At 45.4% G+C, this 24,817-nt stretch overlaps 1 protein-coding gene and 1 long non-coding RNA gene across 3 annotated transcripts in view; one reads left to right on the plus strand and one right to left on the minus strand.

The window, feature by feature from the left end:
• Window positions 1–654: 654 nt before the first annotated feature.
• On the plus strand, window positions 655–12,281 carry PPP1R3B (protein phosphatase 1 regulatory subunit 3B). 2 transcript variants are annotated; one of them, XM_064272841.1, is made up of 2 exons: window positions 655–758; window positions 7,444–12,281. In XM_064272841.1, exon 2 carries the CDS (start codon window positions 7,472–7,474, stop codon window positions 8,324–8,326), a length of 855 nt encoding a protein of 284 aa, XP_064128911.1. In that variant the 5' UTR covers window positions 655–758; window positions 7,444–7,471; the 3' UTR covers window positions 8,327–12,281. The 2 variants fall into 2 exon arrangements, with proteins under 2 accessions (XP_064128911.1, XP_010590783.1); XM_010592481.3 differs by lacking the exon at window positions 655–758 and adding an exon at window positions 1,497–1,660.
• A 4,102-nt stretch (window positions 12,282–16,383) lies between these two features.
• Window positions 16,384–24,817, minus strand: part of LOC135228260 (uncharacterized) — a 56,136-nt gene continuing 47,702 nt past the window's right edge. The window contains exons 2-3 of the long non-coding RNA XR_010318660.1: window positions 22,375–22,501; window positions 16,384–18,025 (exon numbers count right to left, since the gene is read on the minus strand). This is a non-coding gene — a long non-coding RNA (uncharacterized LOC135228260). The remainder of the gene's footprint in view (window positions 18,026–22,374; window positions 22,502–24,817) is intronic.

Raw genomic sequence — 24,817 nt, forward strand, 5'->3', positions numbered from 1 at the left:
TGGGGAGACTCCCCACAACAGGGAAGGCAAGTTGGGAGTTCTCAGGGGCCCACCCGGCTCTGCACTTGATGCGAGAGGCCACGGACACTGGCAATCCGGTGCATAAAAGGCGTAAGGGCGGGTCCGGGGGTGGGTGAATGCAAACCTGGTACGACTACAGCCTGCACGTTTTGAACGACTTTGCCTAGCTAGGACTTTTTTGCCTAGGAAGAGGGAACTTTGCACGTCTCCTGCGTCCAGCCCTCTTGCTATAACGGGGCACTCTGATGCAGGAAATTGCCTCTGCCCCCTGGCACGCGTCCCCGGGCTCCTGATGAAACAGTGGCCCACCGCCCCCTCGCCAGCCCCTGGACTCCAGCCCTGTCACTCCGGGCGCGCTGCCGATCACGTGGCGGAGCGGCGCTCCCGGGCTGCGGCTCCGCGGCCATTGGTGGGCGGCTCGCGTCCCGGGCGCGCCCATTGGCTGCGGGGGGCGTTCACGTGAAAGGGGGTCTGGGATGGAACCCGCTGTCGGGAGAGGTGGCCGGAAAGTTAAAGGGGGCCGCGCGGCCGTGGGGAGCCGGAGTCCCGGGGGAGGGGCCGCAGGGAGGAGGCCAGCGGGCTGCTGTCGCGCACGGACGGATGCGGCTGCCCGCGGAGGGCGCTGACCCGAGCGCGGACCCCAGCTCCCGCAGCCACCGCCGCTGCCCCTGGCGCCCGGGCGCAGATGCTGCTGCGGGCTGGTGCCTCTGCACCTCGGGGCTGAGGAGCTGCGCCAGGTACGTCCCTCTGCAAGCCCTGAGGGCGAGGTGCAGGCCAGGGAACCCACGGCGAGGGGCGCGCAGTAAAGACCCGCTGTGGTTCCTGCGCCCCTGCACGGTCGCCGTCCAACTTCCAGGTACTCTCCGACGGTGGCACAGCGTAGGCGGCGGGCAGGCTGTTGCTTGCACTGTGGAGAGGGGGATCCAGGGACCAGAGCTAGGATGGAGCCCGGCTGGACCCACGTGGGCCGCTGAGGGGGGTCCCGGCCACGAGGGATGGCCTGGAGCTGGGACAGGGACTGCCGTGTGGAGATTCTGCACATCAGATACCCCTACCCTCTCTCTGCCTTCTGCTCTTGGCCTCGGGTGGGGTCTGGCACAGGGCCTTTTCAGCCTGGGACCCGACAGCTCTGGAGGGTGTCTCCGTGGGTCCCTGTAAAGAGTTGGGCGGTGGGGCCTTAAGGGAAAGTCACCCAGTCTGCCTCCGGGCCTCAGTTGCTCCGTAAAAAGCAAGGAAGCACACTTGGTAGACTCTCAGGCCGCCAAGGGCAATGGGACGTATAGCACTGCGGTGGCAGTGGCCTCCAGAAGCCCGGCGATGCCAACCCCGGCCCACGGCTGTCTCGGGTTGGCCAGGCCAGGCGGCTGCGCGGGGGCGCTCGCGCGACGCGGCTCCGGCCTGGCCCGAGGGAACCCGGCGCGCCCCGCTCCGCCCCGCCCTGTTGTAATAACTTGGGCTCCTCCTCGTCGTCGCCTTCTTCCCCCTGCCGGTCACATCTCCGGGAACCCAGCCCAGGCCCTGCCTCCCGGACACAGCGACGCTCACGTAGTCGGTGGCAGCGGTCGCCCCCTGCCACCTCCCTCCCGGCAGTCTGATGCAGCGAGCAAGCTGGGGAGGGGGCTTCTGTGCGGCCCGAAAGGTGGGTGCAGGATGAGGGGAAGGCGGTTCTTGGAGAGGTTGGGGCGAGAGGGGGCAGGGTCAGAGAGGAACCTGTGAGGACCCTCCTGCCTGGATCCTCCTGCCTGGATCCTCCTGCCTGCCCCTGGGGCCCTGTTCGTTACATCCTTTTGAACTCAGAGAAAAGGGTGTGAAATGGACAGTACCTGCGAAAGTAGGAGCCCAGAGCGACGTAATAGAAGAGGTGGGGCCTGTCAGGGTATTGTTTTCTGAAGAAGAGGAGAAAGTGGGAGAAAGATGACTTGGAAGCTGAGCTACTGAAACAAATTGGGGTCTGTGGTTTGTGTGGCTGGACTCTCTGGGAGAGCCAGGCTCCAGGAGAAGAGCAGTTAGGGCTTTGGGTTGGGATGAAGAGGAGGAGAGGAAATGGTTCATTTGGCAAGGCTGTCCAGGAGCCAAGATTAAAGTGAAGACAGCTGGAGGACTTACCACAAAAGTGAAGTTGAGGCCTTTCGGGAGGAGTTAGAGGGAAGAGAAGGCCCATCCGGCTTTATTAGCAATATGGCATGTCGGTGTTAGGTGGAACCTCAGAGGGAACACCTCAAGCCCAGAGAGGCTGAGTGACTTGCCCAAGTGGCACAGCTAAGTGCAGCCCCTCTGCGTAGCCAATGCTGTGTGGCCCAGGCTGGACACTGTTAGCTAGCAGGGACTATGCCGACTTAACTTGCTGCTTTCCTGTAATGTGCAGCCCATTCGCAGACATTTATCTCAAAGATACTTTGATGATGGTGACAGGATAGAGGGCTACAAGAGGCCGTGAATAGGGCCCCGTAATCTGAATCCAAAGGGGAAAGATTGCCACTTTATCCATACTGCATTAGCCAGACCTGTGGGGAGGGAACAAAGAAATGCTGAATGACTATGTCTTAAAACATTTTATAACCTTGTTTCGAGTGCTTGCCTAATGGTTTTGATAGAGCTTTCAGTGTTCCTGGTGGGTTTATTGGCACATCCAATTTTTCTGTCTTATCAGAGTAGAAGAGAATGGAGGGAAAAATGCGTTGGCCTAAATACAAAACAAAGATTTGCTTCCTAGAAAAGGCATAGCCAGACAGTCAATAGCTCTACTTGGCTCAGTTGCCTGATACTGTGGAGGTCATGGGGTTATTTTCTGTGTAGTTCCATAGTTTTCACAAGAAAAGTCGCTGTGCTACCTAACCCTGGCGAGCTGTCTTGGGAAGGCATGTTATCTGTCACTAATTTGACAGGGAAAACGCTTATGCAAAACTAACCATGTTCGCTCCAGTTTTCATAGCATTAGAGTTTGTTCTCTTTTGGCCAGGAACACTGAAATCGACCCTTGAGCATGGCCCAGTCTGTCACTGGGCAAGATGGATCTCTTGGGCATCTGTATGAAGGCAAAGTGAGAATCCCAGCTGCCCTGGGGACCAGCTGCTTACCCTCTGTATCCAGATCCTATGTCAAACTCTGCTGGTTCAAGCGTGTCCTTATCTTTTAGTTCTGTTTTTTTCCTTGGTAACTCATAGTCCCTGGCATGGGAGAGGGCTGCAGCAGCCAGGAGAGTCTGCCTGGAGAGAAGTCCCGCTGTACAGCCAAGCACATCCTGTGTTGGAGCTGATCATTTTCATGCCATTTGAGACTAAAACACCTTTCAGGGGGCTTAAGAAAATATTACCTTGTACATCTCAGTTACTAGGAATACTTCTAGGTGATAATCATCCATGTCAAGGTTATTGGGGAGTTTTTTGAGCAGATCAGGAGAGCTTATACCAAGCCAGCACCTGGCTGCAGTGATTTTTGGAGAATCATTGCATTAGTAACGCTGGAATCTACCTGCGAGGACAGGCAAGGTGGTTCACAGTCAAGTTTACCCCAGGTTGAGGCCGCAGGGGTTAATGTTCCCACTTTCAGTAAGGGTGACACTCAAAAAATGAAGGTATTCTGGGCAGGGGTTGCTTGTGCAATCTCACTGGGCCAGCAGCCCTGGTAGTAACCTTGGGTCACCAGGTGGTTAACCTTAGTTTTGCCTTTCACGGACAAATGTTGCAAAACTTTTTTTCTGGCTCCGGAAAGTGCCAGTGGAATTGTTTAACTAGCTCTGGCTCAGACTATACCGTCGCCTCCCTACCCCCAGTTCTGCTTGTTCACCCAGCTTGGCGATAAAAGGAGATCTTGGGGGCACATTTGTACCCCTGGGCCCAAACAGTGAAACTTCACCCATGTCTTCAGCTAAGTCTTTTTAACCTGCAGGATTAGCACTTTAGAGTGGTTTCAGTCTGCTGGACTTGTGAGATTCTCGAACTGAGTCCTTCGCTTCAGAATTCTATTTCCACAGTATCTTGAGAGTTTCCCAATCTTTTTCGAGTGAGCTGTTTTAAAGGTGGGTGTGTGGGAAAGCACATATGAAGGTGGTTTGCAGGCTTGTCAGAGATGCAGAGAGAACTTGAAGTTGACCTTGTGCTGACTCAGTACAGGAGGAAGCTACCAAGGAGGAACGTACTCACCCTTGGCTCACACCAGGTTTTTAAGGGTGGACAGAGTGGGAGAGTCTGGGGTACAAGTCAAGGACGGTTGGCTGGTTGGCTGGTTGGTTGGTTGGTTGGTTGGTTGGTTGGTTGGTTGGTTGGTTGGTTGGTTGGTTTTTAATCTGTATTTTTTATAAAGAAAAAAACTTTACTCTGACCCTCTATACTTATCTTGCCCAGGTCAGTCAGGGCTTTTCTTTCTAAAACAATCATACATGTATAAGAACAGGTAATAAAAAGCAAATTTGCCCTTAAATTTTTCACTAGATTGACTTTGTTGGAGGAGAGAAACTAAGACAAATATCCTTTAAAGTGAATGTTTACATAACTACATGTTGGCACTAATTTAGTCCGTTTTATTTGTCTCTAAATTTGGGTGTCTCTCTGGACATCCCACCTGAAATCCAGACTGGTGTTCGCTGAGTGCCTGTTACATCCTAGGGTAGTGCTGAACTTCTTTTGGAAAATGGGATCACACTTATCGTGTCTTCCTCCTTTCTCATTTTTCCCTTATATATTTTGTTCATCAAAATCAGAAGTTGAAAATGAGATATTATTTACGGGGCTGACCCAGCGGCCCCAGCTTTTGGCAGATCAGCAGCGTTTTGCCCTAACGGTTTTCCACTACGGTTCTCTCCCACAGCCCTAGTCACAGGGTGGGGACTAACCAGTTGCTGTGAGTCGATTCCAACTCATGGTGACCCCATGTGTATCAGAGTAGAACGGTGCTCCGCAGGGTTTTCAGCGGCTGATTTTTCAGAAGTAGATCGCCAGGCCTCTCTTCCAAGGTACCTCTGGGTGGACTTGCACCCTCAGCCTTTCAGTTAGCAGCCAAGTGTTTCACCTTTCACATCCTCTGGGGCCTAGCGGGGGCAATTGAGGCCTTTGAGCGAGCAGCCCCACAATGGCACCACATACCTATACCTTCGCCATAGGAGGCGAGAGAAGCCTGGGAAGTTTTCCTGTTCCCTGATTCTCAGATTTAAGATGCTAATCCCAGTTTTCGCACTAACTTTTCTGATCTAGCTCATTGTAACCGTGAAATCAGAATGTAAATTTGCCGTGGTAATTAGGATGATAAAATTGCTTAGCCGCTGTGAGACAGTAGTGTTGGGATGGGTTTTTGGAAAATCTTAAAATATTTGAGGGTTTTTTTTGAAGATTTTTTTTTTCTGATTATAGAAATAATATGTATTTTAGAAAATGCAAGAAAGGACAAAGCAGGAAAACACATTTCCTGAAATCTTATCAACTGAATATACTGATACCCGTTGCTGTCGAGCCAGCCGATTCTGACTCAAAGCAACCCTGTAGGACAGAGTAGAACTGCCCCATAGGGTTTTCAAGAAGCAGCTGATGGATTTGAACTGCTGACCTTTTGGTCAGCAGCCGAGCTCTTAACCACTGCGCCTCCAGGACTCCAGATGTACTGGTAGTGTTGAGTGTATCATTGATCTTCTTTTTTTTTCTCTGTATGTGTATACTAATTTTCCCCACAAGTCGGGCCTCTATGTGCAATTTTATCTTCTCCACTGTTTACATTAACAATATACTATCGGTTTTTTTCTGTGCCATTTAAATATTTTTGCAAATTATGGTTTTAATGACTATATAAAAGGGTATCATGGATGTAGTACAAGTCATTCAACCAGATGCCTGTTTTTGGTCTTTAGGTTATTTTCTCACCCTTTCCCCTCTATCCACTTTTAATTATTCCTGTAAGATAAATGTATGTGATATTAGAACATCAAATGATAAGAACATTTAGGAATGATGTGCCAATCTATACAATTACAAATATTTGTATTGTCTTTTTAAGTTCTTTCCTAATTTGATTGATAAAAACAGGCATTGTTTCTGAATATAAATTTTTAAAATAACTTATCAGGTTGAACATTTTGCATACTCGTGGCCCATTTTTAAATTTCTTTCACGAATCTGCTACTTGTGCCCTTTGCTCATTTTTTAATGTGGAATCTGTGATTTTGTTATTGCTTCGTAAGGCCTCTTTATATATTAAGGTATTGACTTTAGGGTCATGCTTGTTGTAAAATGTTTTCTGAATTTGTGTTTAATTTTTTGGTTTTATTTATTTTTTCACCTATAGAAAATTATAGTTTTTATGAAGCAGAGTAAATGTCTTTCTTTTAGCATGACTCTTTTTTCCTTTTTATTCTTAAAAAAGCTATTTTCACTTGTAGAGAAGACAAATCTTCACTTACATGAAAGATTTAAAAATGCTAGATTTCTGGTTCTTTCTATAAAGAAAGATATAATGTTGTTGTTAGGTGCTGTCAAGTCGAATTCCAACTCGTAGTGACCCCATGTGACAGAGTATAACTTCCCCATAGGGTTTTCTAGGCTGTAATCTTTATGGGAGCAGACTACCAGGTCTTTCTCCCCCAAAGTGGCAGAGTGGGTTCAAATAGCCAACTTCCCAGTTATTTGCCTAGCGTTTAACCATTGCACCACCTGGGCTCCTTGAAGAAAGCTATACTAGCTGATAAAAACCCATTGTAAGTTAATGAAAGCAGATTTGTGTCTGTCTTCACTGTTGAATCCCAGGGTCTGTACAATGCCAGGCATATAGTAAACTCTAAATCAGCATTTGTGGAATGAATTCATTTCTTTCTATTAAGGCAGTATTTACCAAGCATCTTTCTCAGAACAGCTGTTCTTCAGAAAAGCTGTTCTCCCCAGAAGAGAATCCATATCAAATAAGCTTGGCACATTCTGCAAACACTATGCCATCTTCATGATCACCCCCACGTTAACGTACTGAAAAACCAAACCAAACCAGTTGCCGTGGAGTTGATTCTAACTCGTGGCGATGCCATGATGTCACAGTAGAACTGTGCTCCATAGGGTTTTCAAGGGCTGATTTTTCTGAAGTAGATCTCTAGGGTGCCTCTGGGTGGACTCATCAAACCTCCAGCTTTTTGGTTAGCAGCTGAGCGCGTTAACCATCTGTACCACCCTGCAACCTAAGAATTCTTGACAGAAAAAAACACTTATCAACTTACTTTTAAAATTAATAATTCCATACTTTTTTTTAACCATGGATTTTTTTTTTTCCCACTTTATACTTTTAAGTCCCCTTGATACCAGCGATGTGCTGGACCACACTTTGGTTAATACTGCGAGCCACGTGGGTGGAGGTGAAGCGAAACAGCCTGCTGTTAGCTAGTCTCTGTTGGAACGATGCATTTAACACCCATCTGATCTCTTTGCTGTTTTGTTCTTTTTCCCTCTGTGCCAGGGTTCTAGCCTATTCATCTAGCCCAACGATGGCCGTGGACATAGAATACAGGTACAACTGCATGGCTCCTTCCTTGCGCAGAGAGAGGTTCGCCTTCAAGATCTCACCAAAGCCAAGCAAACCTCTGAGGCCCTGTATTCAGTTGAGCAGCAAGAATGAAACCAATGGAATGGTGGCCCCGACTGACCAGGAGAAAAAGGTGAAAAAGCGGGTCTCCTTTGCCGACAACCAAGGGCTGGCCCTGACAATGGTCAAAGTGTTCTCAGAGTTCGATGACCCATTAGATATCCCATTCAACATCGCCGAGCTTCTAGACAACATCGTTAATTTGACGACAGCAGAGAGCGAGAGCTTTGTTCTGGATTTCTCACAGCCTTCTGCAGATTACTTAGACTTCAGAAATCGACTTCAGAAAGACCACGTCTGCCTTGAAAACTGTGTGCTGAAAGACAGAGCCATTGCCGGCACGGTGAAGGTGCAGAACCTTGCCTTTGAGAAGATTGTGAAAATAAGAATGACATTCGACACTTGGAAAAGCTTCACAGACTTTCCTTGTCGGTATGTGAAGGACACTTATGCCGGTTCAGACAAGGACACGTTCTCCTTTGACATTCGCTTGCCTGAAAAAATCCAGTCTTATGAAAGGATGGAGTTTGCCGTATGCTATGAATGCAGGGGACAGACGTACTGGGACAGCAACAAAGGCAAAAACTATAGGATCACCCGGGCTGAGTTAAGATCTACTCAGGGCGTAGGCGAGCCACAAAATGGACTGGATTTTGGAATAGCCTTCGACCAGTTTGGAAGCCCTCGGTGTTCCTACGGTCTGTTCCCGGAGTGGCCTAGTTATTTAGGATATGAAAAGCTAGGGCCCTACTACTAGTGATCGGCATGGGATGGAGTGGGGCTGAGCCGGTGCACAGACAAGCCTGGCTCCAGTCACAGTGGGATATAGGCAGACGCCAAGAAAAGAGTAAAGTTGAACTGCCATTAGGCATGCTTTTCTTTAAAGAAAGGATCCTATTCGCTTTTTTTCTTAAGCCAGCAAATCCAGTCAGGTTTATGTCACAGAACTGGTTTCATAGTCATTCCCTCAGCGGGCACACCGGAGGATGCACGTGGTGTGCTGGGCCGTGCAGCACCCACAGCAGCCACGAGGATAGGAGTGGATAGTGGGGGGTCTTCGATGCCCCGGAACCAGGTCTGAGGGGAGCCGGCAGTGCCACAGGGCGAGGCGTGCCTGGATGCCGGGAGGACCCACTGCTCTCACCTGGGACTTGGAAAGCCACCTGCACGTGTCGCTCAGTCCCAGCCACCTCACCTTGGACCCCCACTACTGGTCTTCAGGTGTTCTCCGTCCAGCCAGGCCTTTCCTGCATGTGGGTGCCGCTGTTGCTCATCTGTACATATACACCATACTTTATCTCTCCGTGAGGATACGTCAGTCTGAAGTTGCACGTTTCTAATACAGCTATGGAAGAGAGATGGGGTCGGCTCCTTTCTTCTTCTTCTTTTTTTTTTTTTTTTCCTGTGCTGTCATATGATTGCCAGTTCATTTTTTGGCATATTATTTTCTTACACAGTCCATCTGATGTTCAGGAAAATATAATAAAGGCAAATGAGCTTGTGACTGACAGGCTTTCTTCCTCTCTCTTCCCGGACCCATATAGTGGCTCCAGTGAGAATAGCACCCAGTTATCTAGTGACTGGCCCCTGTTGTGGTGTTACAGATTGCCGGGCTAAGACAAGGGAGGACAATCATGAGTGGGACTGTTTTAGCTTTTCCTCTTGGCTTTTAGGGGAGCTTTCTAAGTACTTTTATCCCGAGTCGCCAGACAGCTCAATTACAAGATTTGTTGTAACTTGTTTGGCTGGTTCGCAAGCGTCTCATTCTTTGAAAAACAATTTTTAATCTCCTTTTCTGGAGTTATCTTTTATACTGAGTTTAGGACATTTTGATTTGCAGATCCTACAAATCCTTAAAGCCTCCAGAAAATGATTTTGTTTTGGCTGTGATTTACAATATCCAGGACACTTTGCAAGCACCTAGGGACTTGGATTTGGGTGTTTTTATTTATGGTGTGTGAGTACATAAAGGGTTAGAGGAGAAAACCCAACCAAGTTCTCGTATTCTATTTTAAATATTTGCCAACTCCAAAGCGTCAGAGATGAGTTGTTCTTAACCATGTTGGACCTCGAGTAATAAAGCCTGCCAGCTAAATGCTATTGTACAGAGACTCCTGGGTCGTTCAATGAATCCCCCAAACCTGTGACCTTGTATTTAGGAGTGTTTTGAAAATACTTTTATATGTCTGTTGGTAGAAGGTTGCATTTTTTTCTTTCTTTCTTTTTTTGAGCTTGGTTACATGACTGTGATTTTATTTTTGCCTGATCCTACTAAAGAAAGTTCTCCTAAGGGGGTTAGGAAGAGGGAAACACAGTTGTCTAGACATGGGGGCAAAGCCGCTGGACTCTCCTAGCAAAGGGTCTTCCTTTGCTTGAATTATCCAGATTAATTAGAAACACCTCAGGGCCCCTGTGACTTTGTAAATGTGGCACAATTCTCAGTTGTCAGGCACTGAATGTCATGGCTCTGAGAGTTTTATTGTTTTGTTTTGTTTTGTTAAGCTTTAAAATGTCCTGAGTTTTAAAATGCTCTAAGTGGTGTTTCATGTAATTCTTGGTCATAAAACTGGCTGTTACTAGTCTGCAATTTAGTGCTTTGTTTTGTTTTGTTTTTGTCTGTTTTGTGCTTTTCCCGGGTGAGTAGCACACTGGGATTATATGCTAATGTCACTTATGGGGATGTCACGTTTTTATCTTCTGCTGAAATGAGCTGAAACTGCGCTTTATGTAAGTAAACCTCACGTCAGGCACACAGAAGTTATGTTAAGTGTTAGAAATTTGGTGGTCAAAGCTGTGAATGGCATCGGGCTGAATCAAAGAGAAGCAAAGTGATTTCCTGGATTTATTTTCAGATGCCCCCCCCCCCGCCACTGCCATGGAGGAGAGGTATGAGGTACAAGGTGCACTGTCGTTTATATGCTGTCAGACTGAGGGTGACCAGAGAGTCCTATGTTCATAAGGAAAATGCCTCCAGTGACTGTCTAAGACATTCCCATGTCAGAATTTGAAATACCCTAATTCAGTGATAAGCATCTCTTCTAAAGCAGCCGTAAGTCTTCTCCCAACCCTTTCTTGCTCCCAGCTCAGCCTGGCTTTTTTGCTGGGGGCACTGGTTGCAACCCTCCAGCCAGCGCACCTGGGACGTTCACCTCACTAGGTGGCTCAGAAGACAAGCCCTCACCTGCTTGCAAAAACCCTTCCCTGATTCGAGAATTTGGGTCCCCGACTTCCCTCCTGAGTGTTGTCACTCACTGAGGTAGCAGTACCAGAAGAAGACTGCCCTTTCTTGACCACGCCCTCTTCCCACCATGGCAACCTTCCTCCTTTGGGCCCCGTCTTTCCTTGATGTTCATCAGATGGCCTCAGGAACTGCTTTGAAGGAAGCTCTCCTTATTTCATTGCTAGGTGTGTAGGTAGGCCCTTCACACTCAGGGGGTGACAGATTTCTTAGCTGGACACTTCATTGCAGCCTCACTTGTAGCTTTGGCCTTCCGGTAGCCCTTGGTTATGGCGACAAATGGCCCCAGTCCCACTGTCCTATACAGATTGCCCCAGAAGGGCAAGCCTTATCCAGGATGGGGTACGGCTCCATTTTTGTTATGCAGTTATTTCCTCCAAATGCCATGTGGAGCATTTACAAATTGGGTGCCATAAATAAGCTGGACTACATACGTATGCATAATAAATAAGCTTTCAGCCTTCTTTGGAAGATAGGAAGCATTTGGCTGGGTTTCTTTTTTAAGTGTTTTTGTTATAGGGGCGCACTTAACAACATAAGTGGTTAGAAAGAATGGGGTTTCGCAGCTCTCTATAAATTAAAACAGCTACGGAGTCAATAAGAGAATTTATTTTACATCTAAGATTTGATTTTGAAGGTGGTAAAACGTTACTCTTTCGGTAAGTTTTTTTTAAAGATGTATATTTTGAATTTCTAGGAGAATGCTTTGTGGTTTTTTATCTTCACGTATCATTTGCTTTTTGAAAGTAAGCATTACTTGGCGTCAGTTGGATGTGAAATGGGCTATATATGTGTATAAGCCAAGTACGTGTTTGTATGCTCCTTTTCTTCAGAAGTGCCCATTTTCTGGGTTTTCCCTCTCAACAGACAGTGAACGAAGCTTTCGGTCCTCTTTCATTAGTTTCCTCTTTTAAAAGTCCCTAACTGGCTGTGGTTTACCAGAGTAGGCCTGGGTGGTCCTAATAGCTAATTCTCTCTCCAGATATGATCGCTGAAATTGGGGAAAAGAAGTCACACGTGATGGGACCCCACAGGGTCATCTGAAGTCAATTTGGCAGCTTAGCTTCTTTCCCGAAGCCTGGGACTGGAACGGAAAGCTGTTGTCTAGGCAGTGTTTCCTCTCCAGGGTTGTAAAGCATCGCAGTTCAAGTTGCAAAGCTGTGAATGTTTTTTACAGTTTTGCTATTCAGTTCCTAGAGACGGCTAGAGCTCCGAGGACTTCTAGAAGGCAGCTGTGATGACATTGTTTCGGTTTTACTTCAGCGTGAATGTAGAATTCTCATCTTCATTGTATGCCTGAAAGTGCCTTGTCAAGAAATATTCCACAGGTTTAAAAAATAAATATTTTTGTACACAAAGTTAAAGGGGAAATGCACTTTAAAATCACAAAGAGTGGGTGTGTTTTGTGTGGTATAAGCAAGTGGTTTGTTTGTATCTCAAAAGCAAAAATGCAATAAAAGTAGAAAAAACGAAACTGAAGCTGTCCTATTCTTGGAGTCAGATGAAGGGGAGAAACATTTTAAGTCAAGGTGTTTGTAATCAGTGACTTGCTATGAGTCAGAATCGACTGGACAGCAGTGGGTGGTTTTTTAAGCAATGACTGAGTTAACTAAATTGTAAGGCGTGCAGGAAGGGAGGGTAATTGCTTCCTAAGTGAACGCTGATTGTGGCTGAGACAAAGTGCTGGGGAAGAAGCCCAGGGCCGCTGACGTTCTGCCCCGTGTTTCTGTGTCTGTATTTAATGACCCCAGAGCATGTCCCTTCCTATCTCTCGCTTGCCCTTGGAGCATGTATTTGGTTTAGTGTTTTCACACCCAAGTAGGAAAACTGTAAGTGACTACTCTCATAGGTTTATGGAGCCCTGGTGGCACAGTGGAAAGCCTGGTGGTGTAGTGGTTAAGTGCTACGGCTGCTAACCAAAAGGTCAGCAGTTCGAACCCACCAGCCACTCCTGGGAGAAAGATGCGGCAGTCTGATTCCGTAACTATTTACAGCGTTGGAAACCCTATGGGGCAGTTCTACTCTGTCCTATAGGGTCACTGTGAGTTGGAATCGACTCAATGGCAATGAGTTTGGGTTTTTTGGGTTTTGGGGGGGGTGGTTTATCATAGCTTTGGAGCCCTGGTGGTTCAGTGCTTAAGAGCTACAGCTGTTAACCAAAAGGCTGGCAGTTCAAATTTACCGGCCACTCCTTGGAAACCCTATGGAGCAGTTCTCTTCTGTCCCATAAGGTCACTATGAGTTGACTTCATGGCAGTGGGTTTATCACAGCTTTTAACTGCTTGATCAGCCAAACCCTGTCATCAGCATAACTAAGCAGCCCTCGGCAGGATTCTCTTCTCCTTTGGCTATCAGATATTCATCCTAAGTAGATTTCCAGAGATGTTTTATTTTGAAATTCGAAGAAGGGATGGAGGGAGGGAACTGATGCCAGATGTTCAATAATGTCAGCCAGTCCTCTGCCACCCTGGAACAGTCAGTGGTGACCCCACAGTGGACAAGTGGAGCATATCAAAGCTTAGCACGTGGTACGGAGATAGAAAAACTGTGCTCTGTATATACCTGTCTTTCTCAAAGTTTATGAACACTGCCTACAGTTTGCCCTCAGAGAAATGGGTAAGGGAAAAAATAACATTGGTTGGTTTTTGTGAATGTCTATTTCAGATTCAGTATGGTTTCCCTAATCATTAACCCCCAAACCAAACCCACTGCCGTCAGGTCAATTCTGACTCATAGCAACCCTATAGGACAGAGTAGAACTGCACCATAGGGTTTCCAACGCTGTAAATCATTACAGAATCAGACTGCCACATCTTTCTTCCTTGGAGCGGCTGGTGGGTTCGAACCGCCAACCTTTTGGTTAGCAGCCAAGTGCTTTAACCACTGCACCACCAGGGCTCTTTACATACTGCTGAAATCCAACTTCTGAGATATAATTTTTCATCTCAGATGTGTGGAGTGAAAAACAAACAAGAAAATACTTCAGACTAGCAAATACCCAAGCTTTCTGAATTGTTCAGTTAAACATGAGCTGCTCATCCGCCATGTACGAGGCAGTGCTAGGTGCTTTTTTTACCCAATCCCTATCAGAGATATCCCGTTCTGTGTTTTAGGTAAACCCTTGTGTAGCCCTGGAAACCAGGGTGCTGTGCTGTCCAGGAATAGACAGTGTCAAGAGCCTGGATTCTGGCCTTGACTCTGCCACTGACCTTTTTGAACTCTACTTCCCCGTCCGCTGCTCTCTGAAGGGGATCTGAGTGCCGTTAGCAGGAGTGAAGTAACCAAGGGACTCCAGCAGTTCTCTGAATGCTTTTCAGAGTTGGCCGACATGTTCATTTCTTAAAGGCTCCTCAATATAAATTCTTGAAGAAGCACCACGCACCCTATTTACATTCTTTGTGAGAATCACTGGATTAAGTAGCATATTCCAGACAGTAGTTTGGACTTCACAAAACCATCAGTGTTAACGCTGGAAGGGATCTCAGAGGTATTTCTCTTTGTGGATGAAGATATCCAGGCCCTGACTGAGTTTCCAAAGTCACATAGCTAGTCAATGACAGAGTCAAGAGGACAACATGGGTTTTTTTTTTTTTTTTCTTTTTACAAGGACTGTCTTGCAGAACTAGAATCAATTTCACCAAACGGAGAGACTGACATGGTGATTCTGAAAAGCAGTACCTCCTGCTGGGGAGATACAGTTCCCAGGGGAGAGGTGAGCAAGCTGGTCTTTGTACATGAAAAGGTGCCTCACTCACAGAGGTTTCCTCCGCAGACACACAGAACACAGAGCACGTGCAACCATCACGTTAAGTGATTTCGGTATCTGAGGGCCTGATTGGACAGTAGGTTGTAATTTATGAGAGGAAACCACCAAAAGGGCCTGGCCTTCAGGAGCGCCATCCTGGGAGAGAAGCAGGATTCCCTGCACCCAGAAGGAAGCAGCCCTGTTGTGGCACAGGAGGCCTTTCCCCGTCATTGCTCTTCTCTCTGTGTCACTGTGTTCACGACAGGAGATGGAGACCGAGCCTCAACAGGTGCTTTTTGCTGTCCACATGGGATTCTCTGGCAAGCGTCACAACTGAGTTTGTGTCACTCACTCAGCAAACCCTGGATGTCTCCCCATCATCAGGCCGGTGCTGGACCTTTGGTTCAGTGGCAGGATTCTAGCCTTCCACGTGGGAGACCCAGGTTCAGTTCCCAGCCAGCACACTTCATGTGTAGCCACCGCCCTCTGTTAGTTGAGGCTGTTCGTTGCTATGATGCTGAACAGATTTCAGTGGAACTTCCAGACTAAGTGACTAGGAAAAAAGGCCTGGTGACCTAGGTCCAAAAATCAGCCAGTGAAAACCCTATGAATCACGACAGTCAGATTTGCAACCAACTGCGAGGGTGGACGGCACAGAACCAGGCACTTTTAGTGGCAGGCCATCACGCGTGAAGTTGGGGGCTGCTGGCTGGCAGCTAGCGACAACCACCACCTTGAATGTGGCAGAGGTAGGATGATGAAACACAAACGTCACCTTTCTTTGGGCCAAAGGCTTTACTAATGACCCAGGATCCTGGCCTTCTACCCAAAGAGGCAAGATCAAGTGACCAGACCGGGGCCGGGCAAATTTTTTCAGTAAAGGGCCGCATAGTACATATTTTATGCTTTTTGGACTATGCACAGACTCTGCCACTTATTCTTTGTTTTCCTTTAAACCCTTTTAAAATGTAAAAGCCAGTCCTAGCTTGTGTGCCTTACTGAAGCAGGCCAAGGGCCAGGTTTGGCCCAGTGGCCACAGCTGGCTGGCCCACTGAGAAGTCATTTAGTATTGCCGACTTGCAGTCCCTCAGGTGAGGCCAAGAGCCCCAGGTTATTTTCAGTTTCTTTTTTTAAGATGACTGTATAATTTATGGTCCCAACTGGGCCACTTAGGAAAAGGAATAAGGATGCTTTTAATTACCCTGGCTCACCATGGGCAAACGGGGGCCTGCGGGCACCGTCCTGCCTGATCTGGCCACTGCTCACCTGTCCTGGCCCTTGGGGGCCTCTTAGACCTTTGGAAAGCTCAGATACATGGCCAGGCCAGTCATGTGTTGCCTCAGCTCTGGCTGGACTTCGTTTTTTTTTTTTTTTTTTTGCATGGGTTACAAGGGTGTGGTGATTTATCCTGTGGTCTCAGTGTGTTTTTTTTGGTTAGGTTTTCTACTTCCTAATTGTAGTGCTGACGGCCAAAAGCCCTCTGGAATCTCCGGTCAAGTCCCTCCCAACAGTGGCGTATTTAGGAGTGGAAGAGAGGGTTATTAGTGATTTCAGCTTGTTTCCTACCACCTCTTTCCTCCCGCCATTCCCCATCCTATACCCAACGAACAGAGCATGGCAGAGCTCCTGAGGAAGGTGGTCGTTGTTGACAGGGGCCCTGAGGCTGAATCTAGAAATACTCCAGGGGCCCTGAGGCTGAATCTAGAAATACTCTAGACCTGAGTCCCCAGAAGGTAGCACTAAAATGCTCCTGGGAATTTTGCCAACTATGGGATCGCCACTCATCTTTCTCTGGCCCAGCAAGTTCCAGAGACCATAAGCACCACAGGAAACCAAAGAGGTAGAAAATCCTCCCCGAGGCTCTGTGGGCTCTGTCCTTGAGAGCTTCCTGATGGTCACCATTGCGGATAGGCACAAAGCTCTTCCTTTTAGGTTTTGTCCCCACTTGCTGGTGTTGACCATTACCCACAGCTGAGGGTGGGTCAGTAATGCCAATGAAATCCTAATGTGAGTACTGAGAGGCCTGCGTAGGTGTTTATGAAGCCCCAATATGTCCAGAAGGATCCCTGGTGATACAATCATTGAGCACTCGGCTGCTAACTGAAAGGCCTGTAGTTCAAACCCATCAGCCACTTCAAGGGAAAAAAGACCTGGTGATCTGCTTCTGTAAAGACTACAGCCTAGGAAACTCTTATGAGGCAAGTCTACTCTGCCCTACAGAGTCATAATGAGTCAGAATTGACAGCACACAACAACGAGAGCATGTCCAAGGGAGTCTGTCACCACCAAAGAGTGCTTCAGTTTTCCAGTGTTCATCCTGAAGAGCTCATTTAGAGAAAAGAGAGACGCCACAAATCACAAAGCACAACCTGGCACCACCTTCTGGAGCCACCCAGTTGATTTCCATCTGCCAAGAGTTATGTCATGAATTTACTTGGCCATCATCTCCCCAGTGGCCTTGGCTGACTCAGCCTGTTGGTGGACAACTACCCTCTCGTTCCCGTTTGAATGGAGAACTAGCTAGTGAAATTCCACCCATTTTATTGGTATTAAACCAAACGCTGAAATATCCAAATAATATTTTCATAAATCCTTTTCATATACTGTTTTGCACATTTGCGCGTGTAATAAGCGTTTGTTAATTTGAATTTCCTGCTTGCTTGTCTAATCAATTGATCTATTACCTCACCATCTTGGAACACTATGCCTCAGATTGCTCACATCTTTCATTACTCACACACACCTCTCTCTCTGTCTCTCTCACATACGCACACACCACACACACAAACACGGATATTTTGGAAAGAAAAATTGAGGAAAACATTTTCTCTGCATAAATCCCCCTCACACTGGTTCAGTTTTCTGCTCTGAAATGGTGTGGCTCTTCCCCCACAGTTTCTCTAGGTGGGACACACTGTGTCCTAGCCAGGACAAAGAGCAATGTCGAATGAGCAATACCCTGCTGGCAGTGTCTCCCAGTCAGGAAAGGTGGAGCTATTGGGTCTGTAACTGCAACCTCAGCCCCGTGGGGCAACGAACTCAGGCTGGAGCCGCAAGTGGTTTTCAAACATTTTATTAAGCATTTGGAATCTGTCCTTCAACTGAATCTTACGTGGAACACAATTTGCAAAGTAGATAGGAAGACAGAAGCCCAAGGCGGAAACTGCAGGGAGTTGGGAATCACACCCATTCCCCTCTCCCCAGAACCCAAACCAAACCAAACCCATTGATGTCGAGTCAATTCCAGCTCATACCAACCCTACAGGACAGAGTAGAACTGCCCCATGAGGTTTCCAAGGAGCACCTGGTGGATTCTAACTGCCAACATTTTGGTTAGCAGCCGAGCTCTTAACCACTGCACCACCAGGGCTCCCCAGACTCCTGAGGTAATTCTGAGGAGTCCCAGGGCTCCAGGAATATGGATGAGAACCTACTCCTGCTTCCTCTGTTGGTAAACGTAGTTCAAGGATATCCTGTAAAAGAAAACAAAAGCAAGCAAATAAAGCCTCTGTGAGAGGAAAGCATAACTATTTAACCGCACATTATGCAAAAGATTTTTTGTTATTTTTATCAAGCATAATTATTATCTCCTTTCACACAAAGAACCCTGGTGGCACTGGGGTTAAGAGCTCCAGCCAGCTTTGGCTGCTAACCAAAAGGTCAGCAGTTCAAATCTGCCAGCTCTCCTCGGAAACCCTATGGGGCAGTTCTACTTTCTCCTACACTGTTGCTGAGTCAGAATCAACTCAACAGCAACAGGTTTGGGTTGTTTTGTTTCGTTTCACAAAAAAAAAAAAATCATTGGCTTGTTCACAGAAAATTCATTTGAGTTGTCTCTTGTCTTACGAATATCTTAAATTCATATACATCAATTAAACTGCTCGATGAGGCAACTTCTATTCATTATTTTATGCTAATAATACATAAAACAAAGTTATTCGGTGCTTCCATGGGCAGCTATGAACAGGACCAAACACTCGGGGAATCAGCAGTGGAAAGGGCATCACCATGGCCAAGTTATTGCAACCCTCTCCAATCGTTTCTTCTCCCAAGTTGGAAGTATTTTTCTCCATTTACTTGCATCAAACTAAACCCAGAGAGTCCCAATGTTTCTTTCTCTTATACTACTTTTTAATTTTAAGATAATTATACATACCCATGCAGTTCTAAGAAATAATACAGAGATACCATGTACGCTTCACTCAGTTGTCCCCAATGCCGACATCTTGCGAAACTGTAGTACAATGTCAAAAGCAGGGTAGTGACATTGATACAGTTGAGATACAAAACATTTCCATGCCACAAGGATTCCCCCTGTTGCTGTTTTATAGCCACACCCACCTCTCTTCCTTCACTCAGCCCCCTTCATTTTTGACCCCTGGCAACCACTAAGCTGTTCTCCTTTTCTACAGTTTCATCATTTTGAGAATGTTATGTAAATAGAATCAGATAATATGTAACTTTTGGGAGTTGGCTTTTTTTACTCAGCGTAATTCCTTAGAGAGTCATCCGAAGTGTTCCATGTATCCATCGCTCGTTACTTTTTGTTGCTGAACAGTAGTCCACGGTACCCATGGTCCCCAAGTTTGGTTAACCATTATTAACCTGCTGAGGGACTTCTGAATTGTTTTTAGTTGGGGACAATTATGAATAAAGCTGCTGTGACCATTCGTGTACAGGCTTTTTCATTCCTCTGGGAAAAATGCCCGGGAGTGCGATTTGCTGAGTCATATGGTCATTCCATGTTTAGTTTTGTAAGAAACTGCCTGACAGTTTTCCTGAGTGGCTATACCATTCCATACTAGCACCTGCAATGTATGAGTGACTCGTTTTCTCTGCATCCATGCTCGCTTTTAGGTTGTCGCTGCTTTTTATTTTATCAATTCTGATAGGTGTGTAGTGATTAGTTTTAATTTGCATTTCCCTAACAGTTTATTATGCTGAACATCTTTTCAAGCGCTTATTTGCCATCTGTATATCTTCTTTGGTGAAATGCCTGCTCATGTTGTTTGCCCATTTTCTAATTGGATTGCTTTGTTTTTTACTGTTGAGTTTTGAGAGCTCTTTGTATCTTCTAGACACTAATTCTTTGATGTATGACTTGAAAATATTTTCTTCCAATCTATAATTTGCCTTTTCATCCTCTTCACGTGGACCTTCTCAGAGCAAAAGCTTTTACTGGCTTTTAATTTATCAATTTTTTTTTTCTTTTACGGATGGTGCTTTTGGTGTTAAGGTTTAGAATTCTTTGCCTAGTCTTAGTTTCCAAAGACTTTCTTCTGTGTTTTCTTCTAAAAGTTTTATAGCTTTACGTTTTAAATATATGGTCCATTTGAGTTAATTGTTGTATATGGCGTGAGGCTGGGGTTCTTTGTTTTTGTTTTTTTCCTATGGATGTCCAATTGTTTCAGCACCGTTTGCTGAAAAGGCTGTCCTTCCTCCAGTCAGTTGCTTTTGCATTGTCATCAAAACGCAGTTGGGTATATTCCTGTGGGTTTATTCCTGAGTCTTTATTCTGTTCCAGGGTTGTATGTGTCTCTCCCTTTGCCCGTCCCACACTGTTCTGATTACTGTAGTTATATCAAGCCTTATTGCTGGGTAGAGTTATTTCTCCCAATTCTTTTTCAAGATTATTTTTTTTAAGACCTGTGTCTTTTCATATAAAATTTAAAATCCTCTTGTTTCTCTCTTCAAAAACTCTTGTTGGGATTTTGATCGAAATTACATCAATTTGGGGAGAATTGACATCTTCACTATGCTGAGTCTTCCCATCCATGCACATGGTCGGGGCCTCTCCATTTATCTAGATCTTTGATTTCTTTCATCAGCATTTTATTATTTTCAGCAAATGGATCCTGCACTGCAGTTTATACCTAAATATTTTGTTTTATTTGAAGTGATTCTAAATGGTATTGTATTTTTAATTTTGTCACATGTTATTGTCAGTGTAGAAATGCAATTAAATTTTGTGCGTTGATCTTACATCTTGTGAGCTTGCTGGACTGGATTATTATTAGTTCTAGGAGTTTTTCATAGATTTCTTGGGATTTCCTACTTAGACAATCATGTCATTTGCAAATAGGGGCAGTTCCATTTCTTCCTTTCCAATCTGTCTGCTGTTTATTCCTGTTCCTTTACTTTTCTTTCAGTGGCTAGACTTTCTAGCACTATGTTGAATAAGAGTGGTGAAAGTAACATCCTTGCCTTGGCCCTGATCTTAGAAGGAAAGCATTCAATCTTTCACTGTTAAGTATGATTTTACCTGCAGGCTTTTTTGAATAGATGCTCTCTTTCAAGTTAAGAAAGGTTCCCTTTATACCTAATTTGCTGAGAGTTTTTAATCATGAGTGGATGTTGGGTCTTGTCAGATGCTTTTTCTGTGTCAGTTGGTATAATTATGTGATTTTCTTCTTTACACTGGATTACACTGATTGATTTTCATTTGCTACAAAGCCTGAAAAAAATCCTGCTTGGTCACGCATGGTGTATAATTCTTTTTATATGTACATTGCTGGATTCAATTTGCTAATATTTTGTTGAGGATTTTTTAGTATAAGTTTGTGAGCCATACAGATCTGTAGGTTTCTTTCTCTCACTCTCTCTTTGTACTCTGTTTGGTTTTGGTATCCAGGTAATACTAAAAACCAAAAACCAAACCAGTTGCCATCATAGTGACCCTATGGGACAGAGTAGGACTGCCCTGTAGAGTTTCCAAGGAGTACGTGGTGAATTTGAACGTCCAGGCTTTTGCTTAGCAGCGGTAGCACTTAACCACTATGCCCCCAGGGTTTCCTCAGGTGATACCAGCCTCATAAAATGAGCTGGGAAGTGTTCCTTCCTTTTCTGTTTTCTGGAAGAGATTTTATAAAATTGTTGGTAATTCTTCTTTAAATGTTTGGTGGACTTCACCACTGAAACCATCTGGGCCTGGAGATTTCCTTTTTTGGGAGTTTTATAATTACAAACTCAGTATCATTCATGGTTATGGGGCTTAATACTTTAATAAATTATTTTTGCACAGTTGGGCACTCGATAGATATTTATTAAATTGAATTTCTTGGTGAATATCCTAAAGGCTATTTACAAATTAGTTAGGGCATTACAGTGACTAATCACATAGAATCATATTTAATACAATGCAATGCTCTAGTCTGTTGTACAAAGTTCTTATTTTCATAGTTTCTAATAGCTTTGATATTTTAGGCAAGTCAGAGCCTGCCTAAACAAAAATTTCATTATACAAACCTTTATTTTGTATGATGTACTCCAGGACTTTCCACTGTATTCCATATCACCTTTTAGAATACCGATTATGACTCACTAAATTGATTTCAGGACACACTAATGGGTTATAACCTGCCATTTAAAAAACATTGATTTTAAACTTTCTCTCTTTTGCTGTTGACATTCTATAATTCTATGGTTCCATCACTCCTGCTTTCTTTCCTGATTAAAACATAAATCCTATTGGACACCTGTAACATTATTATTTTGTAATTTATGTTCAAACCACTTCCAAAGTAGATTTAAGACAGTTTACAATAAATGCAGAACAGTCTTTTTTTTTTTTTTTAAGTTATAGGGGAAAAATAAGTCATCACCGAGGGAATTTTTTTTTTTTTTTCTTTTTAGGAGTGAAAACCATTATGGAAGGAAAAATAAATTATTGGGACATCTAGCTATCAAGTCATTTAGTTGAAATTGCTTTTCACTGTACTTAGTTAAAAAGGGGTCAGATTTCAAAAGATGAACAAAGTTTGCTGAGAATGGCAGAATTGCCCAAGCATCACAGTTGTCCTGGATTTGGGGGAAAGAAAGGTACCTTAAGTAAATGTGGTGCTTCTGTAGCCTGGACATGAAGCCCAGGTAAGCACACCAGCTCCTCCACCACCAGAGCCTCAGCTTTGTTCATCCTCCTAGGTAGGACGGGGGTGGCTGTAAGTGGCTTCCTGTAATTGCAAATTAAAAAAAAAAAAAAAAAAACTAAGGAAGAGAAGTTCGAATTCGAGTGTCCAGACAATGGCTTTCTATTGTTACCATAAGTCGTGCTTTCGTTTTCAGTTTTCTTGTGGCTTTGCCATTCTCGTGATATCATTCAGAATGTGGCCATGAATCACAGTATTTCAAAAGGCCTGAGTTTGAATGATTGTAGAGCACACACCGTTACTAGATCATGAGGTCCAGCTTCCACTTTTACAGATGAAGACAATGAGAGCCAAAGAGGTCAGGAGACGTGCTGAAAGTTGAACAGAGGGTTCATGGCGGAAGCTGGCCTAGAACTAGGGCCCTGACTGCAGTCCCGAGCTAGGATGCTCTGCTTCTCAGCTCCGAGCATGAAAAAGCACAGTTAGCAGCAGAGCCCTTTCCCCACCCAGCTCCGAGGCGTCCTTGCATCAGCATCTGCTGCTATAAATAAGACGCAGGAGGGAGGCAGGGAGCGAGTGCGGGAAAGAGAGTAGAACAGGTGGATGTACAGAGGAAGGAAGCAAAGAGTGGAGCAAGGGATGGAGCAAGAGCGGGATGGAGAGAAGGTAAAACAGGAAAGGGCCTTACTTCCTCCTTTTCTTGCTTAACCAGTTCAGAAGGTTGCAGATTTGAGTCCCATCTGAAGAGTGAACAAGTGGAGGCTACCAGAAAATGACAGAAAAGCAGAAATGAGTATCCAGCCAGTGTTACGGTTAATGTTCTAGCCGGGAAAAATCAAACTTTCAATCATCGACTACTAATCACCTAGTGGAATCCCTGGGTGGTGCAAACGGCTGATGTGTTTGGCTGCTAACAAAAAGGTTAGAGGTTCAAGTTCACTCAGAGGCACCTTGGAAGAAAAAACTGGTGATCTACTTCCAAAAAATCAGCCATCGAAAATCCTATGAGTTGCCGTGAGTCAGAATCGACTCAACATCACTCCAGGTGATTACAGACATATACAATTGTGCTCCTCAAGGGCTTACAATCAACTTGGAATTGCTAGCACATACTAGTTGACCAAGCGACTGGATATATGAGTTCACAATTAGGCAACAGTCACCCTTGTCAATAAAGAAATGCATTTATTTATTTATTTTTGGTTCTAATTTCAACCAAAGCAATGGGACCGCTCAATCTCTTGCTTCTTATTCTAGTGTTGCTGTGCCTTTCGCAGCACTGGGACCCGGGGTGTAGACTGCATAAGGGTGTCACTGTTTCACACAGGAAAGCACACGTGGGCAGGGATCTAGAAGACTGGCTGCAGCCTCTACAGCCACTTCTGTTTGGGTAGCTGTGGTTACTTTATTCTGGCAGAACCTGAAGGGCATGGACCCTCACACGCATGACAATGGTAACAACATTATAACATTACAAACTCTACCTCCAGTGTGAGCACCTGCTGGTATCTCTTAGTGGGAGCTCAACTGGCATTTGAGTGGGGCAAGTCATTGGCAGGCAAGACTTTCCTAGGCCCTGTAGGGCATTTAGCTTCCCAGCTCTTGCCCACTAACTCTCTATGGGCACTGGGACATCGCGAAGCACCTCCACCTTTCCAAATACTCCCCTGTGAGTTAGCAGTATCACCTCTGCTGAGAGGCACTGAAAAACAACTATCTGTTCTATGTTCTTTCATTAGGCATGATGCATGTCTAGACCAGTTGAAAAGCCCTCGGCTGACTTAGCAACATTAAAGCCAGCGCTGAGAGCCCACTGCTGGAGCCACGGCTGAAGTGCGCTGCAGGATGCACCAGCACCCACCTCCTCCCCACGCTCCTGGCCATAATTATAGTCCCGAAGCAGACCTAGGGGTTCTTGTTAGTTGTGGTCGAGTTGGCTCTGACTCCTGATGACCTTGTGTTCAACAGAATGAAACACTGCCAGGTCCTGTACCTCCCTCACAACCGTTGCTGTGTTTGAGCCCATTGTTGCAGCCACTGTGTCAGTCCATCTCATTGAGGCTCTTCTTCTCTTTCAGTGACCCTCTACTTTACCAAGCATGATGTCCTTCTCCAAGAACTGGTCTCTCCTGACAACACCTCCAAAGTATGTGAAATGAAGTCTTGCCATCCTCTCTTTTAAGGAGCATTCTGGCTGTACTTCTTCCAAGACAGACTTGTTCCTTCTTTTGGAAGTCCATGGTATATTCAATATTCTTCGCCAACACCATAATTCAAAGGCACCAATTCTTCTTCAGCCTTCCTTATTCATTGTCCAGCTTTCATGTGCATATGAGGCAATTGAAAACACCATGGCTTGGATCAGGTGCACCTTAGTCTTCAAGGTGACATCTTTGCTTT

This window comes from Loxodonta africana, chromosome 19, assembly GCF_030014295.1.
Source record: "Loxodonta africana isolate mLoxAfr1 chromosome 19, mLoxAfr1.hap2, whole genome shotgun sequence".
In the NCBI taxonomy this organism is placed as follows: Eukaryota; Metazoa; Chordata; class Mammalia; order Proboscidea; family Elephantidae; genus Loxodonta; species Loxodonta africana.